The sequence below is a fragment of the Pinus tabuliformis genome, chromosome 8 (assembly GCF_031772625.1).
Source record: "Pinus tabuliformis cultivar Carrire ecotype Pingquan chromosome 8, CPIR1, whole genome shotgun sequence".
Classification (NCBI taxonomy): Eukaryota; Viridiplantae; Streptophyta; class Pinopsida; order Pinales; family Pinaceae; genus Pinus; species Pinus tabuliformis.
In genome coordinates this window covers 1,490,025,669-1,490,041,934 of record NC_142294.1, presented here as the reverse complement: position 1 = coordinate 1,490,041,934, position 16,266 = coordinate 1,490,025,669, and the positions used below count along the sequence as shown (strand labels likewise).

The following is a 16,266-nucleotide window of genomic DNA, read 5'->3' as shown; positions in this document are numbered from 1 at the left end:
AATTAATGGCTTGAAAGTGAAAAGCTACCAATGGACAATCAAAGCACAAATTTATGGCTAGAATTGCTTGGCAGTGAAGTACAAATCAAAATTTACTATTAACAATCAAAGTACAAATCAATGGGTAAAATTGCCATGACATTACACATGGATGGTTAAAATTGCCATGACATTACACATGGATGGTTAAAATTGCCATGACAATACAAAAAATCAGAAAACTAGCTGGAGTGTTTAAATAGTTTTTTTGGATATTGAAAAAAATAACCTAATTTTTTAAAAAATTCTGCTAAATTTTATTGCAATCTTGCCTAAATTTCCATTATCTAAAACCATTATTTTCCAGAGATTTTTACTTGTAAGGACGGATAATAATTACTTTTCCCACTTTTGGGTTCAAATGTTCACATCAAAGAAAAAATCCCTTGCGCCGCAAATCTTGGAGACAGGGGGCCTGAAAAGCGCCGAGAGAAAAGACTAAGTGGAACCGAGCGTGCATATATACATAGACTGTACAAGTGTACAACAGTACATGGTTATATATACATTTAATAATTTTTTTTGTACAAACTTATGTTTACTTTTTATAGGAGTTGTTTATAATGCGACTTTTTGAAGATTCCCGTGACGGAATCCGGCGGAAGAATTGAGGTCAAATCTTGATTTCTTGCAGTTAAAATGGATTTTTAACTTCATATTTGGATTCAGCACCCTGAAAAACCCCTCGGACGCTTTCATTGTGCAGAAACTAGCTATCAAACTTGCGATTCCAATAATTCCTGCCAGATTTCGACCGGAAAAATCCGCCGAAAAAACTTTCAAAAAGTCGCATTATAGACAAATGCCTTTTTATATATATATTCTTAGTACAAACTTACTTTTCATCTATTTGCTTCCTAATAGATGATGGTTGCTATGTGCCCTGCAGACTGCCACACTTTAAAATCGCTGATGGTTGCCACGTGCGCTGTCTCACTTTCAAGATAGGTGATGGTCGCCACGTACCCCGCCTCACTTTCAAGATACTGTTCCATTTGGAATCTAGTCATTCAACTTTTAGACTTCAAATATTTAAATAATAAGATGCCTTATGATGGATAGCATTTCAACCTCGCTGTGGATAAGCCTCTCTCAAACAAAAACTAGGTACGACGCCCATGGTATTGCTGTATTCCTGTGCATTGTGAGTTGGCAGTAACGAAGAAGGATTCCCTGAATAATTTGCAAAAATGAACATATAGATTGTTACGCCTAAATCCTAGATTATGAAATAATTAATATGAAGTACAGGAAAGGTTGTGGGTGTTTGTTTATAGGTGGGGAGAGGGAAGGATGAATCAAGCCTCTTTGCAACAGAGAAACACTGAGCGGAGTAGAAGAAGCGGAGCGTTATAAATCTGGAGATCAGAGCCCCCTAAATCGCCGAGGGATGTTGACGAGAAGTGGAGGATGTGCGGTATTCTGGTTTTAGTAATTCTGAAAACTGTTAGTGGTACTTGAATGTGCGGAATACATGCTTGAACCCCAACGTTTGCTCCTGACATTGTGATACTAGGTTGATTTTAGCTGTTGATTTAGTCTGGAGGTGGTTTGTAGTTGTGTCTCTGTGAATGGTGTCATCTCCTCTGTGCCTGGGAAAATATCGCCATGGGCTTAAGCAGTCCCGGAAAGTCCAACCTGGGACGATCTCCCTTTTGTGAGAATTACGAGCGATTCAGCAAAAGCAATGGTCAAGACGATATGCAGAAGGATGTTTTCAATATCCCGACCATGAAAATCTCACCGGAGCCTTTCCCTGAGCCATTTAACAACAGCGATGGCGAAGCCGAAAAGCGGAAAGGTGCTCTCAATATCTCGCCCAAGAAAGCACCATTGAAGACTCTCCATGAACGATCAATAACGACGAAGGGGAAAATCAGAACGGTGCTTTCAATGTCCAGCCGAAGAAAACCCTACTGGAGCAATAAGATGCTTTCAAATTCCAGCCCAAGAAAAATCTACTGCAGATATTCCGAGAGCGATTCAACAAGGGCGATGACGAAGCCGAAATGCAGAACGATGTTTCCAATGTTCTGCCCAAGAAAGCCCCAACTTCGGACATTTTCCCTGAGCCATTCAAGAATATCGATGGCGAAGGCGAAATGCAGAACGATGTTTTCAATATCCAGCCCAAGAAAGCTCCACTGTAAATTTTGGCCGAGGAGATCCGCAACGAATCTAGCAAAAATAGGTGCTGAGCCTCTGGCTGTTGCACTTCTTTTTGCTAGGCCCGTTACGGATGATTTTTCGTGTACGATTTACAAGCGATTCAAAGAGAGACAACAAAGACGAAATCGAGAAAACGCCACCGTAGAGCTTCAGCAAAATGAAGGGTAAGTACTGTATATCCTTTATCTGGTTGGATGAAATCTACTTGAGTCTTTTTGCCGAATTTTCCATAATTACTGCTTTCTGTAGCTTCGTTTAATACTTTATTTGAAGCAAGTGTACTAATGTTAAACATGGCTATAGCTTATTACAGAATTCACACAGGATGAACGTCTGAGATGAGAATGGTTTTTGATTTGGTGCTCGGATAGATTACGGCCCAGAGGTTGACATTGCTACTTGTGTGAACATTACATATTTTAGCACTTGAAATTTGATGAGAAATAGTTGTATCTTCTTCTGTATAGTTTGAGTGGACCTAATCGTTAAAAATATTTATAATATTTATTTGTTTAATTATTGGAGAGAGGTCACTGGTTCGAATCAGTGGTCATAGAGTTTCCATGGAATTCTTGTCATTGTTATTCTTGTCATTGTTTTGCAAGTTCGACAACATCTAGCCATTCTTTACTAGGAATTTTATCCCCAAGTGGTGGAGGAACATAGCAATTTTGTTTCTTGTGCTTGAAACTTTCATCGACGAAATGTGAAAAATGGGGTTCAAAGTGCAGTTAAAATGTATAAAACAACTAATACAGAGCGAAGGTGGCAATTGTCCACTTTTGTTATTTAACTCAACTTCACTGGATGGCATATGCTTTCTTGTTCTATGGTTTTCTTTTTGGAAATTTTGATATTTGGTTAGCAGCATTTCAGGCTTCATTTGCTATGCTGCTAATTTTTTAACATTTCATTCTCTGTAAACTTCATGTCTGGGGCTTTCAGTGAAGGTACATTGATGTTGCAAATCCTATCCATAACATGGAAAAGCCATTAACATTTGTTTCAATAGAGAGAAAAAGAGCTTTAAGCGATCCAAGGACTTGTGTTGTTTTGGCATATATTGAGATGGCTTCGTCAATTTACTTTTACCTCTCTTTTCTTTTCAGTTGGGTCACAAGCTCAATAATTGTATCTTTCTAATTTTTCATTTTCATCTTTCAACCATATAAGATGTGGGTGTGGTTCTGATATGATATCCCTTGTGGGGAAAGAGAGCTGGTTAGTCAAACTTCTAAGTTTCGTGGGAACACACTTTGGTAATTTTGATATTTGGTTGAAAAGCACAATACTTTTTGGTTGTTGTGGGAACATTTCTTGGTACTTTTGATATATTTGGTTAACAACTCTTCATGCTTTATTGGCTACTCTGCACTTTTTTTTAACATCACTAGCATCACTTTCTCTGTAAATTTTTCTTATTTTGGGGGTTTTGGTGAAAGTATATTGATGTTGTAAATCCTATCCATAAGAGGGAAAAGTCATTAACATTTCCTGCAATAGACACAAACAGAGCTTTCATTGAGCAAGGGACTAACAATGTTGTTTTTGGATATATTAAAATGGATCCATCAAGTTACTTTTGCGTCTCTTTTCTTTTGGTCACAAGCTCAATAATCGTGTGTTTTTTTTAATTTTTAATTTTCATCTTTCAACCATATGAGATCGTGAGTGTGGTTCTGACATGATATCCCTTGTAGGGAAGGAACTTGGTCAGTTATCTAAGTATAGTGGGAACACTTTTACTCTTAGGTTAATTTATATTTGGAATTTGCTTCTCTGTTTTCTTTTCAGATTGGTTAAAGGCTCAATAATTATGGTTCAATGGTTCATTTTAATTTTACCAATTTTCCTTTCCATCTTTCAGTTGAGATCGTGGGATTTCGTTGGGTGGATCTGATATGATATCCCTTTTAAGGAAGGGAATTGGTAAAAGGGAGTTCATCAGCTAAACTTGTTCTAAGTTTTATGAGAACACTTTTATTTATAAGTTAGAATGGGTGGATCTGATATGATATCCCTTTTAAGGAAGGGAATTGGTAAAAGGGAGTTCATCAGCTAAACTTGTTCTAAGTTTTATGAGAACACTTTTATTTATAAGTTAGAAGTTAAAATTTATATGTTGATTTGCTTTATTCTTTTGAATTTTTCATGTATAGTTTGATGTTTTTTTAGTTCATTATTACCATGTATCTTTAAAAATAAAGAGAAGTACGAAAAGGGATTTCATTGTGAGACTTGGCCTTGCCGTCAAAGCTTCAACTAACTAAATGAATCTTCTTAAGTCTAGAAGACTTCGTTCAACTAAAGAATCTAACTCTGTCTGAGTGCTTTAGATGTTCATCACATCCTTGCGTGAAAGGGCACGAGTGATGTGGCAAGTAGATTTTTTAAAATCTTGCTTATTGTCTGATTTTTTTATATGTGAATAAAGTATACCTCGATTGTATTTGTTGTTTTCGGTTTCATATTTTTTACAAAATACGGTAGGGATTCTGTCATTCACAATTGCAGGCTCTAAAATTATTCGTTCTTATCTAGCTGGAACTTTAGTTTACTTACATATATGATCATGCTTTATCTTTTGGGCTTTGGATCACTGTGCTTCCAGATTGAACAATTAACTTTTCATTTTAATGGAAATTGGGGTGACGTTAGTAAGGGTAACTTTATGTTAGTGTGGAATTTCCCTGGTTCATGGTTCTACTTATATAGATGTGGAACTGGTAGATATTTATTTGCTCATTGCTTGAAATTTCATGGTTCTGGTTATATAGATGTGGATGTGGAACTGGTAGATATTTATTTGCTCAAGCAAATGAAGTAACCTTGATTATAAGAGCACAATGTTGAGGCGTGATTTTGTATTATACATTCTAAAACATATTCTTGTTTCTTTTGAAACTATTTTTAAGCTATGAAACCAGATTCGTCCCCCCATCCCGAATCCCACATGTCAGACATGATTCTCGAGGGACATGTGTCTGATTCATGGCTCGAGCGTGTCTAAACACGTGGGATTCACTGGGCCAACGAATCGGATTCGCCTAGCCAGTGTGTCTTGATTTTGGGACATGTGCCCCTCCAGAAAAGCGTGCCACTAGTCTCTTTAATCCCGATTTGGGTTGTTTTCTCCTCATTCTTGTGTCTCTCTCTTGTTGTGGGTGTGTGGGAGCGAGTAGCAAAGGGTTTAAGAGCATTTTGGAGGTGATTCAAGCAATCGATAATTGCATTTTGTTTCCAATTTTTTTCCATTTTTGCTACAACAGTTTGCCTTTCCATTTTGTTTACATGCTAGTGCATTTTTTATTTTTTTTTTAGCATTTATGGCTCAATCAAGGGCAACAGGGAAGGGGCAAAAGAAGCGGAAGAATGCTCCCATTGATGGCCCCTCCTGTTCTAGTTTCATAACGGTCTGCAAGTGTTCCTTGTGTTGGAAGTGGTGCTGCAACAATAACTTCAAATGTTGAGGGCAAAATAAATTTAGAATGACAACAGGTTTAAGAAAGTAAATATCCCTTGTGGAAGTATGTCACAATAGATCAAGTGCCAGGCAACGAGTTAAAGGGAGGAGGTAACGTTTTTTGGACATGCAACTATTGCAACAATCAATTTAAGAGCACTTATTTCCGTGTGAAAGCTCATTTTTTGGGCTTACCAGGTTGTGGAATTGGAGCATGTGCAAATGTGTCTATAGCTAAGAGGAAAGAAATGGAAAAAGAGGCTAATACTGGTGTGGCAAGGGTGGCTGCATCTTCTAAAAAAACAAGAATAAGGGTCCTCTTCCATTCTTGAGGAAAAGCAGCAATGAATTTCCATTTGAGAGTTTTGGTGGGGGTGTAGGTCAAGCAGCGAAAAGAAAAGCAGTGGCACTTGGTTCAATGGACAATATATTTCAGAAGGAGAGAAGGAGAGAAAGGAAGAGCTTGATATCACCATTGCCTTCTTTTTCTATTTGAACTTCATATCATTTAATGTTGCTCAATCACCTTTATTTATTGAGATGTGTTGAGCTCTAACTCAAGGGTTTTCATCAGGGTATGTGCCTCTTGGGTCAGAGAAGCTTAAAACCACATTGTTGACTAAGGCAAAGAAAGAGGTGGACAAAATACTTGAGCCTATTAAATCAGCATGGCCAACATCTAGGGTTAGTATTGTTTCTGATGGATGGGCAAATCCAGCACGCCACCCACTCATCAACTTCATGGTGTCTTCCTTGAATAGACCAATCTTCTTGAAATTAGTGGATGCATTTGGAAAATACAAGGATGCACAATATATGAGTGAGTTATTTATTAAAGTTATTGAAGATGTAGGTGTTGATTTTTGTGTGCAAATTATTATAGACAATGCACTTGTTTGCAAAGATGCTGGCATGATTGTGGATGCTAAATATCCACAAGTATATTGGACACTTTGCATTGTCCATTCCTTGAATTTAGCACTTAAAACTATTGCTTCTGATGTGCCTTGGATTGGAAGTGTTATCGAGTATGCACAACATATATGCAACTTTGTACAAAATCATACTAATTCCCTCACAATCTACAAGTACACCCATCTATCATTGTTGAAGATTGCAGATACACGGTTTGCCTCTTCATTCATCATGCTGAAGAGGTTGAGGGAGGTCAAGACCGCTCTTGGGGCCATGGTTATTTCAGAGTTTTGGTCTTTTTGGAGAAAGATAGATCAAGTAGCCTCAAAAAGAGTCAAGGACACAATGTTAGATGATGCTTGGTGGAAGAGGGTAGATCTTACTATTAAGATCATGGACCCTATCATTATTTTACTATGATTTGCAGATACAAACCAACCCATCATAGGAGAGTTTATGAAGATGGTATTCCATGATTGAGTCTGTGAGGACCATTATTTTACAGAGTGAGTGCCTTGAGTATGGGACATCATCGGAGGCCTTCTTCACCACCATACAAGATATTCTTGTCAGCAGGTGGGACAAGAATTGCACACCTTTGCATTGTTTGGCTCACTCATTAAATCCAAAAGACTATAGCCATGAGTCGCTGAATGATGTACCTTCCCTTAGATTCCCCTCTCACATGGATGGTGAAATTTCACAAGGGATGCATTGAGGCAGATATTTCAGGATAGAACATCCCCTGATGAGGTGGAGGATGTCTTTGCAGAGTTTTCCACTTGTATTGGGCTATTTGCAGGCTAATGATGTGATTAGAGACAAGGGGGCTAAGAAGCCCTATTCTTAGTCGACAACTCCTGAGGCAAGATGCCCTCCTCTACAACAGTTAGCCATGAGGCTCCTCTCTCAGGTTACTTCATCCTTTTGTTGGGAGAGAAATTGGAGCACATATGGGAATTTGTATAGTGTGAAGAAGAGTAGGCCTCAGCAGTTCAAGGCAGAGACAATGGTGTATGTGCACACCAACCTTTGTCTTATTTACAGGTAGAGGGATGAGTGGTTGAAGGGAAAGACAAAGATGTGGGATGTGTTTCTTGATGATATGGGTTTGGACAATAGTGTTGAGTTGGCATTGGCCAACTTGGATCTTAATGAGTTAGTGCTAAAGCCTATCACTTTTGATGATGGTGATACTCTTGAGGGGTCATCCTCCACACCATCAGATGCAAAGATTAAATTGGATATAGAGGAGGATGCGGAGGAGAGCAGGGGTGACCATGACATTGATGCTGATTTTGATGATGATGATTGATGAGCTACCTACTACCTTGTAGTTGTTTTGTATTTTCTATTTCTATTTGCCATTGGCATTGCTAGTCAGGTATCCTTAGGACTTAGTAGGAATCCTCAGGACTCAACACCTATGTAACACATTTTGATTTTGATGACTTAATGAGAGAACTGCAGTTTCTTGTTTTTCTCCTATTGGATCATTGATGAATCTGTCACGATTGTATTTGTAATATGTATGCATAATGTTACAACTTACAAATGTACAATGTTGAATCTAGATCTATGTTTGAATCTGCATCATGAATGAGAATTTGTGTGATATGAAATCACTGATATATATATATATATATATATATATATATACACATAAAACGTGTCCTGTTTTGGGGGCGTGCCTTGTGTCGGGCACTCAAATTTGCGTGTCTTGTGTGTCTCGTGTCCCCATGTTAGGGGACTTAGTTTTTAAGGCATATTTTTTCTCTTAAGATGCACTAAAATGTCTGTAATTATCCTTTTATGCCAGTGCACTGTTGTATCCCTTATTTACCATTCAATTTACATATTCCCTGAGTTTAAATTGTTGAATGTTGTGATTCATACAAGAATTAAAATGTAAGGTGCTCGGTTGCTTTTGCAAGAATATAGGAAGGATCACCTAGAGGCTAGAAGTCATTGTCCTTGATAACGGAGGTGCTATACAACATTCACATAATTGCCAGTCAATGCTTCATGATGTAGTTGCTTTAGACTTGTGTGTTTGTTGTTTTCATAATTTTTCTTTATGTATTTAGCATATGAAGTACTAGGGTAAAGCTTCACAACCTTTAGTTTCATTGCTGAGCTTGGTTCTCTTCTCATTCTCTGTCCATCGTTGGTTACAATATGGTAAACTATTCTCTTGATATAGTCTTTGGTTCACATATGAATTACAGTTTGTTAAAATTTCCAGACCATGGTAAGTAGTTTATGTAGGAGTGGTTGTTGTTTAATTTCTAGTAGTCTATCTTCAACTGTTTGGATTTTTTTTTTAAGCAAGATTTCATTAGATTATTGAGAAATTACAGAGTACAAGCATGTAGAATCTTCGACGGACCTTGTTCAGATTAAACATGTTCAAGAAACAAAAAAGATTGTCTACCCTGAAACTAGCATTGAACCAAGCTTGGGGAAGACCATCTGTCCATAGATGGTAAGCTAGATGGTCTCCTTGAGTGTCTTGAAACCAGATTTTAACAACAAAAACAGAGCTAACATGCAAAAAAAAAACAGAAGACTGAAAAAAATCGTAATTGATTTCCTAATATTGCTCCCTTACATGCTGAGAATTAATTGAAGTGATAGTTCTGGCCTTCCTTCAACCATTATAGTCTTTCCCACTCCACTAGCATTCCTCCGAAGCTGGTGTCACCTAATATTGCTCCTGTACATGCTGAGAATTAACTGAAGTGATAGTCCTGGCCTTCCTTTAGCCATGATAGTCTTTCCCACTCCACTAGCGTTCCTCCGAAGCTGGTGTTTGCATCCTGTTGCGGTATCTCTTCCTTGTGCTTATCATCTGTTGTTGCCCTGCTGCTAGTGGCCCGCTCCTTCCCATCACTACCAAATAGTCTTGATTTTTTAGTGGTCTTCTCCTCCCTTCTTGTAAGTTCTAGCTTCTCAGCACTCGATGGTTTTGCACCTTGAGATATCGAGTTTGGAGGACTCAAAGAAGAGAGTCCGAGCTATCCGAGGAATTAGAAGGCGTAGGAGGTGAGGGTAGTGGAGGGAAGTGAATTCCCAGAGCACCAGCCAAAACACACAATGCAAACCTAGCCTGGACAAGATGAAAGTCTAAATCAATGATTTGGATCTCCACCACCCTCAAGATGTCTTCCTGGTCTCTCAAGTGCCCGTTTAACCAAGTTCCTCAGTGCCCAATGACCATCACTTGTGTTTCCTATCTCTTATGCTCCATCTTAGCAATTATTCGTCTGATTTGTAGCAGAAGGTCCTCATCAAACTGTTTTATTCTTGGACCATGCCATGGAGGTAGAGGTTGACGGCCTCTTCCTCTTCCTCCTCGCTTGGGACGAAACCACTCACGAACCATGGTTGCTAGACGTGAGTTCCCTCTTCCGTCTCTACTAAAGTCTGCTCCTCTCTCAGCGCTGCAAATGACAAGTTTCATGACCCCCTGTAGAATTAACCTCGGTTTCTCTACCCAATGCTGCATTGAATGCGAATTCTCTGTCATCCAGCCACTCCACCTTATGCAGAGAATGTGGCAGATGGTGATGGCAGGTGGGATGTGCTGCCATCCTCTCGACATAATTGCTTTAGAGCAGCTTGTCAGCAAGGATGAATGCATCTACAAGAGAGGAGTATCAAAGAAATTGCAAGGATGAATGCATCTACAAGAAAGGAGTATAAAAGAAAACAGAGAATTGTTTTGTAAGCTTCAATTAACCAAAACCATTGTTTTAAGATTCGGCCGGCTCGGAACCGACTCGGTCAAGTTGGTCCGAGCCGGGAAAAAAATTTCACCCCAGCAGAAAATTCTGTTCGGTCGGTTGAGTTATGACTGATCCGACCGAGTCAGTCATAACTTGGCCGACTCGGCCGGATCCGTAACTACTCGGCTGGGTAGTTGACAGTGGCCAGTGAACCATAAAAACACGCGCCTTTTTTATTTTTTTAATTTTTATTTTTCTAAGTGTGGAGGACTCCAAAGGGGTTTATGAATTAGTTCGCTGGTCTTTAGGGTCCATTCCCCTCTCCCAAACCCTAGTATTTGATCATATTGCCCTACTAAGGCTATGCTATTCATGGTAATGTTAAATTCTTAAAGTAAAAGGATGAAAATGAGTGACATTCTCCTTAATCTTCATTTTCATCCTTTTATTTAAATTTTTAACATTACCATGAAATGACTCAGGATGTTTGAGAGTGGTTCCGACCTCATTGTATTTCATATGGAGAAAGTAGAATTTTAGATTTCATTCAAAATCCAGTAGACTTATCGGTTTTTCAGGATTTCAGGATTGGGGGATTGCAATGTTTCCATGAATTTTGTCATATATTAGGGTATGGAACTCGTATTTAATCAAGAGCACCAATTCCCTCCATGTACCTTGATGTTAGTGACATTGGTTGTCAAACTCCTCCGGGATTCGCTCCCAAACCGGGAGCTTCCGAAAATATCGCTCATGCTCCCGTTTTCGCTCCCGCTCCCAGGTAACACTGAGCCAGATGATGTTGGCAACTCTAGCAGTAGCCAGTAGTACTGGTCACAAACTTTTCTTGTAGAGGCCATTTCTAGCCTCCTTGGTTATGTGTTTTTGTTTTGATCTCTATATCATCATCGTGTATGTATTGGACAGTGCACTGGGTGCCATTTTAATATAATGGATATATTCATGAGCCTACTTTGATCATATGTTGTTTTCTATCTATATTCTAATGCTGTGTGTTTGGAAACATGAATAAAAATCTTTAAAATTATGTGTTGTTATAAAAAATAAATATTTAATGTATTTTTTACAACGATCGAGTCATTGAAATCGAGCCGGCCGAGTCGATATCGAGTCGGAGTCGACCCTCGGCCGAGTCGGAGTCCGAGTCGGATTTATAAAACATTGACCAAAACTGCTATCCCATAATGGTTAATCACATCAAAATTATTCACTTTTAAGTTAATAAAGAACACAGTTTACTTCTATACTTGCCCACTGTTGAGTCCTATATTGATGGCTTATCTTCCTCGCAGAGGGAAAACCATTGAAGACAACACGAAAACCACCAAAGGGCCCTAAAGGGGGATCAGATATGCAGATATACGACTGCAGAAAATCAAGACGTTTCAGGTTCCAGCACTTGCTTCCTCCCAGTGGCGATCTTGGATCCCTACATAAGGACAATGCAAAACCATAATTTGTATTTGATTTGTGCATTGCATGATCTTGTTTTAGGTCTCTTTTTCAATTCCTACGCTGCTATATTTTTTTACTGCGATTATTTTTCATGGAAAATTGCTTTGCCTATTTTGGGGCTTTGGCTTAGGATGCCTAAAATTAGGTTGCTCAGGGGTTTGAGCTAGGTAGGCCAGATTGGGGTTGGCTGGTTGTTTCATGGGTCAACCCGTTGGGTGCACATTTACTTTCTTGCATAATTAGAAACACAGGAGAAGAATTAAGATAAATTCTCCTCTGATGTGAACCATTCTTGATAAATTTATCTTTTTTTCTGGTTTGGTGATCAATGGGATTAATTCTCCTAAACTTCCTTTTCTGGAGTTTTGTTTGCATAAAGATGAAGTAGGCTTCCAATCAGCACTATTCATAGATCAATCAAGTTTTAAGAAAATATGCTACAATAGAGGGCATGGATGGCCATCCTCATGAGTCGGTTCCCAACTGACAATTTAAGAAAACTGTGAAGTATAGCACTCGAACCAGAGCAATAAATCCATGGGCCGTTTTGTCAAATTGACTTGAACGATAGTCGTATTTGGCAAAGACATGTGCTTGGATTACATTTTAAGCATCGTAATATATTCTAATCTCACTTCACCTTTTGAGATTCTCCTTGTATGTTTGGTAAGAACTGGAATCTCACTTCACCTTTTGAGATTCTCCTTGTATGTTTGGTAAGAACTGGAATCTGATTACTCGGGACTTTTATAGATCCAACCGTGCTTTCCAGTACTTAATTGTGTTATGGTGTTATGTCTGGGCATTTTCAATTTTAGTTGTGTCTATGCACTCAACTATTATGTTTCAGTGACTTTTATGTTTTCGTTAAGTGCAGTAGTCTTAGGATTTACGAATAACTGGAGTCTCAAGAGCTGGATCGCAGTCATAAGACCCTATTTTTAAAAGTTCTGTTAACGATGCTCTATAGTTTATTTATGTTTGTTTTAGCTGTATGGAAGGCACAGGCAAATAATTTTATGTAATTCCCTGGTTTTAAAAGTTGAGCTGCTTCTTCAAATGTAGTAAAAAAATTCTAGTCTGGATGCAATGTCTGGAATTTAAAACTTACCAATGGGCATGGGTAGAAAGGTGCATGACATGAAGGAAGAAAACTAGGTCTTGGATTGTATACATTTAGGAATAGCGAATCATGATCTAGTTACTGGTATTGAGGTGTGCTACAGACTTTTGGTACACATAATTCTCAGTCAGGATTAACTATGAGTGTGAACCATAGTAGCAAGATTCAAATATGATTCATTACAGAAAAAATATGTAACGAGAAAATCCAGTATGGCTCCACTACAAAAGTATAAATCCCATTGGATACAGAAATATGTATTTTGTTCCATATCATCTGATTGGATACAGAACTATGTATTTTGTTCCATATTTTAGAAGAATTCCAGCCTCAGAAATGCTCACCTGGAAAGAAGCTCAATTTAATAAAAATTTTACAATGTAGTTTATTCTTATAAGTTTTTTAGTGTTTTTTGGTTCAAAATTTTTGAGGTTTGTGGGCCCTTTTGGGGGCCTTACATGTGGACGGGTACCAAAGACAGTAAAGAGTAGGTTGATCATAACTGTACTGGATATAAAAATTGCCGAATTTTGTACTGCTGCAGAATCTCTGTGTAGCAAACTGTGGTGTTAAACATATGAAGGTCCTGCATGCAGTGTAGTTATAAGAATGTTTTCTCAAATACTAGCATAGCAAAATACATGTCCGGTTATTGTATGTGTGATTGTACTTATCTTCAACTGTGATTTTTTTAGAATGCTATGTATGTATTTGCTTTCTAATTAGATTTTTGAAACGAGTGTTTGTGGGTTAAATTCTTTTGGAATAAAGGAGATCTTGTTTTTTCTAACTAGAGCCCTTATTGTGTTCAGGAAGCAAGGTATTTGAAGTAACGCGAACTGTTGAAAGGGTTAAACTTTAAGCTTTGTTAAGTTGCCAACAAAGCAGCTACTACTGCAACAATGAAAGTTCAAAAATTGGAGGTTCCTTTCGTGGTTGTATGAATATTTGACATTTGTTATCAGCACATGCCAGCTGAGTTTGCTAGCACAGTAAAGGAAACGTGGTTTTGGGTTGTTAACTTTGATGCGGCTACATCATAATCTTCATAAACAAAGAAAAACCATCCGCGGATTATTGTAAGATGGTTGTTTGTGGTGAATTGAAAATTTGGGGGTCGGTTGTTTGGGTGGGGGGAACTAGTTTGCATCTTATCAAAGCAGTGACTTGAGCGAGCAGGCCTAATTTTGCGTTTTGTGCATGAAACGTGCACATTTCAGAGAAAATATTGTTGAGAATCCAGGTTTATGTCAGATGATGTATTCACATAGTGCTTTTGTATAGCGAAGTAGGCTTTAATTGTTGTATAGGCAGAAACTTGCCGCCTACCAATTGAGACAGTGCAGGCTTTGTTTAACACGCATGCCATTTCAAATATCTTATGAATAATTCACTAATGGGTTTAGAGTAAAAATGAAAAGTATCTCATTATACTTGTGATTTGTTTATGGTGGATATTCTTTCACAGTAATGACCAAGAAAGAATTCATATAAAATTTGATTGTTATAATAAAAAGGCGCAGTTACTGTTTTACGTTTGACGCTGTGGCTTTTATTTTGCGGTTAGATTTAATGTCTTGAAAAACTATAAGATTCAAAACATATAATTAGTCTATGCTTCAAATAAATTACTATGCTGCTAATAAATTACTAAATAAAAAATCGAAGCATTCGTGAGTTCTGAGAAACCCTAGTGCAAGTTGTTTTTGTTGAGCAATATGGACACCCTATAAGGTTAGAGGTGGTTGTAGGCCTTTCTTTATTTTGTAGCTTTCCAATTTCTGCCTATGCCAGGACTTTAAAGATGTAGCCATCTAGATTTGTGAAGAAATTAGAGAAGATTTTGGAAGCTAAGCTATCTCCGACTATATTCACACATAAAGCTTTGGTTTTTTAGATCGTGGGGTGGTTAGCTAGTTCATTCCCAGGACTGTAGCAAATCCCAAGGACAGCAGGGATTTGGATTTAGAAGAATAGTTCATTCCCAGGACTGTAGCAAATCCCAAGAAAATTTGGAAAATTCCATATCAAAGAGCAATTGCATCACTTTTTTGGTGGAAGAATCGGGATTTGATTTTGCAAGTGGATTGTATTTTTGGAGTGTAGGGGAATGTATTTGAATGGGTAGTCGTAAGATTTTAATCTGGCGATGACGTTCCTTCAACCATTTTGGTGTGGGTGAGGTTTCCCATTTCCCACTTTACTGTTGGAGTGATGATGCTTTTTGTTGTATTAGCAGTGGGGCATTATAATTGGGAACTTCTACCAAAGGTAACATATGCTTTGTTGTGTAGCGATATGCATTGAGGTTGATTTTGAGAAAAGCTTGCCAGGAGTAGTTTTGAAGCCCTTTTGATAATTCTTGAAAATAAAGAATATTTCCAACAACTAGACTATGAACAATTATCTTTCAAGTGCAAATCTTGTACGAAATATGCAAATTTTTCGAGTATGGAATCACTTTTTCTTGAATTTTTTGCCTAGGTTTCGCAGTAGCAAGTTCTATTAAGGGAAAAATTAAATTGCGACAATGGAAAAACAAGACCATTGTTGTTCTATTGAGTCTATTTTTTTTTTTTAACCTAGAATAAGTAGATTTTTTAATAAATATAGTGCGCCCATTCGCAAACAAAACTGGGATTTTTACAAAGTTTTTTTCAAGCCTTCAAAGGGATGATGATATATCATTTGGTCTACAAACTTGTTGTATAAGTGATCTCTATTCTGAAAACAAAAATTCCCCATTCCAGAGCTTCTACAACTATAAATGTGACAAAACTGAAGCATTAAATATTTACATTTACATTGTGTCATTTAGAAACGGGGAGAAAAAGCATATAAAAACTAAATATCCATTGGTGTTGGACTGTTAAGGTCCAAGCCAATGGAGGCTTCTTTGTTGCCTTTATTCAGGTCCAGCTTGGTAGAGTCCTCCTCATTTTCCTTGTTGCTCTCACCACTTTGAGCTTCAGGTGCTCAATTTGTTGTCGTAGTGCATCTACTTCATCTTCTCGCTGTTGAATACACTCTCTTTTCCAACTGTCTCTTCTGCATCGTTAGGTTTTCTTGCTATTGCTGATGTATGCAATGTTGCAATTCATCTAGGACTTCCCTTAAATCCAAGTGGTCCTAAACACAGTTGATACAGGTTCGCCGATTTCTCCTACCCGCCAGAGAAATTTCCACTTGCGGCCCCCCTGACCTTGGCCTGCGATTGTCCCAAGAGCCTGACCAGGAACTATCCTTTGCACTCTGCACACTTGAATCCATTTTCAAATTACCCAAAATGTCCTAGAACCTTCTGTTACTCCCATTCAATTCTAGGGTGCGCTTGACCCTTTCCACCTCACTGG

At 38.1% G+C, this 16,266-nt stretch overlaps 1 protein-coding gene across 3 annotated transcripts; it reads left to right on the top strand.

Annotated features, from left to right (window-relative positions):
* The first annotated feature begins 1,108 nt into the window (after positions 1–1,108).
* On the top strand, positions 1,109–14,290 carry LOC149241462 (uncharacterized). Of its 3 annotated transcripts, none has more exons than XM_089373968.1 (2): positions 1,109–2,372; positions 13,726–14,290. In XM_089373968.1, the coding sequence occupies exons 1-2, from the start codon at positions 1,648–1,650 to the stop codon at positions 13,739–13,741; spliced, it is 741 nt and encodes a 246-aa protein (XP_089230094.1). In that variant the 5' UTR covers positions 1,109–1,647; the 3' UTR covers positions 13,742–14,290. The 3 variants fall into 3 exon arrangements, with proteins under 3 accessions (XP_089230094.1, XP_089230095.1, XP_089230093.1); XM_089373969.1 differs by lacking the exon at positions 13,726–14,290 and adding an exon at positions 2,522–3,006; XM_089373967.1 differs by lacking the exon at positions 13,726–14,290 and adding an exon at positions 2,512–3,006.
* The last annotated feature ends 1,976 nt before the right edge of the window (positions 14,291–16,266 follow it).

Excerpts from the sequence above, each read along its gene's own strand:
- LOC149241462 (XM_089373967.1), top strand. The coding sequence starts at position 1,648 with ATGGGCTTAAGCAGTCCCGGAAAGTCCAACCTGGGACGATCTCCCTTT. Across the intron at positions 2,373-2,511 it reads GAGCTTCAGCAAAATGAAGG|CTTATTACAGAATTCACACA; the intron begins GTAAGTACTGTA and ends ACATGGCTATAG.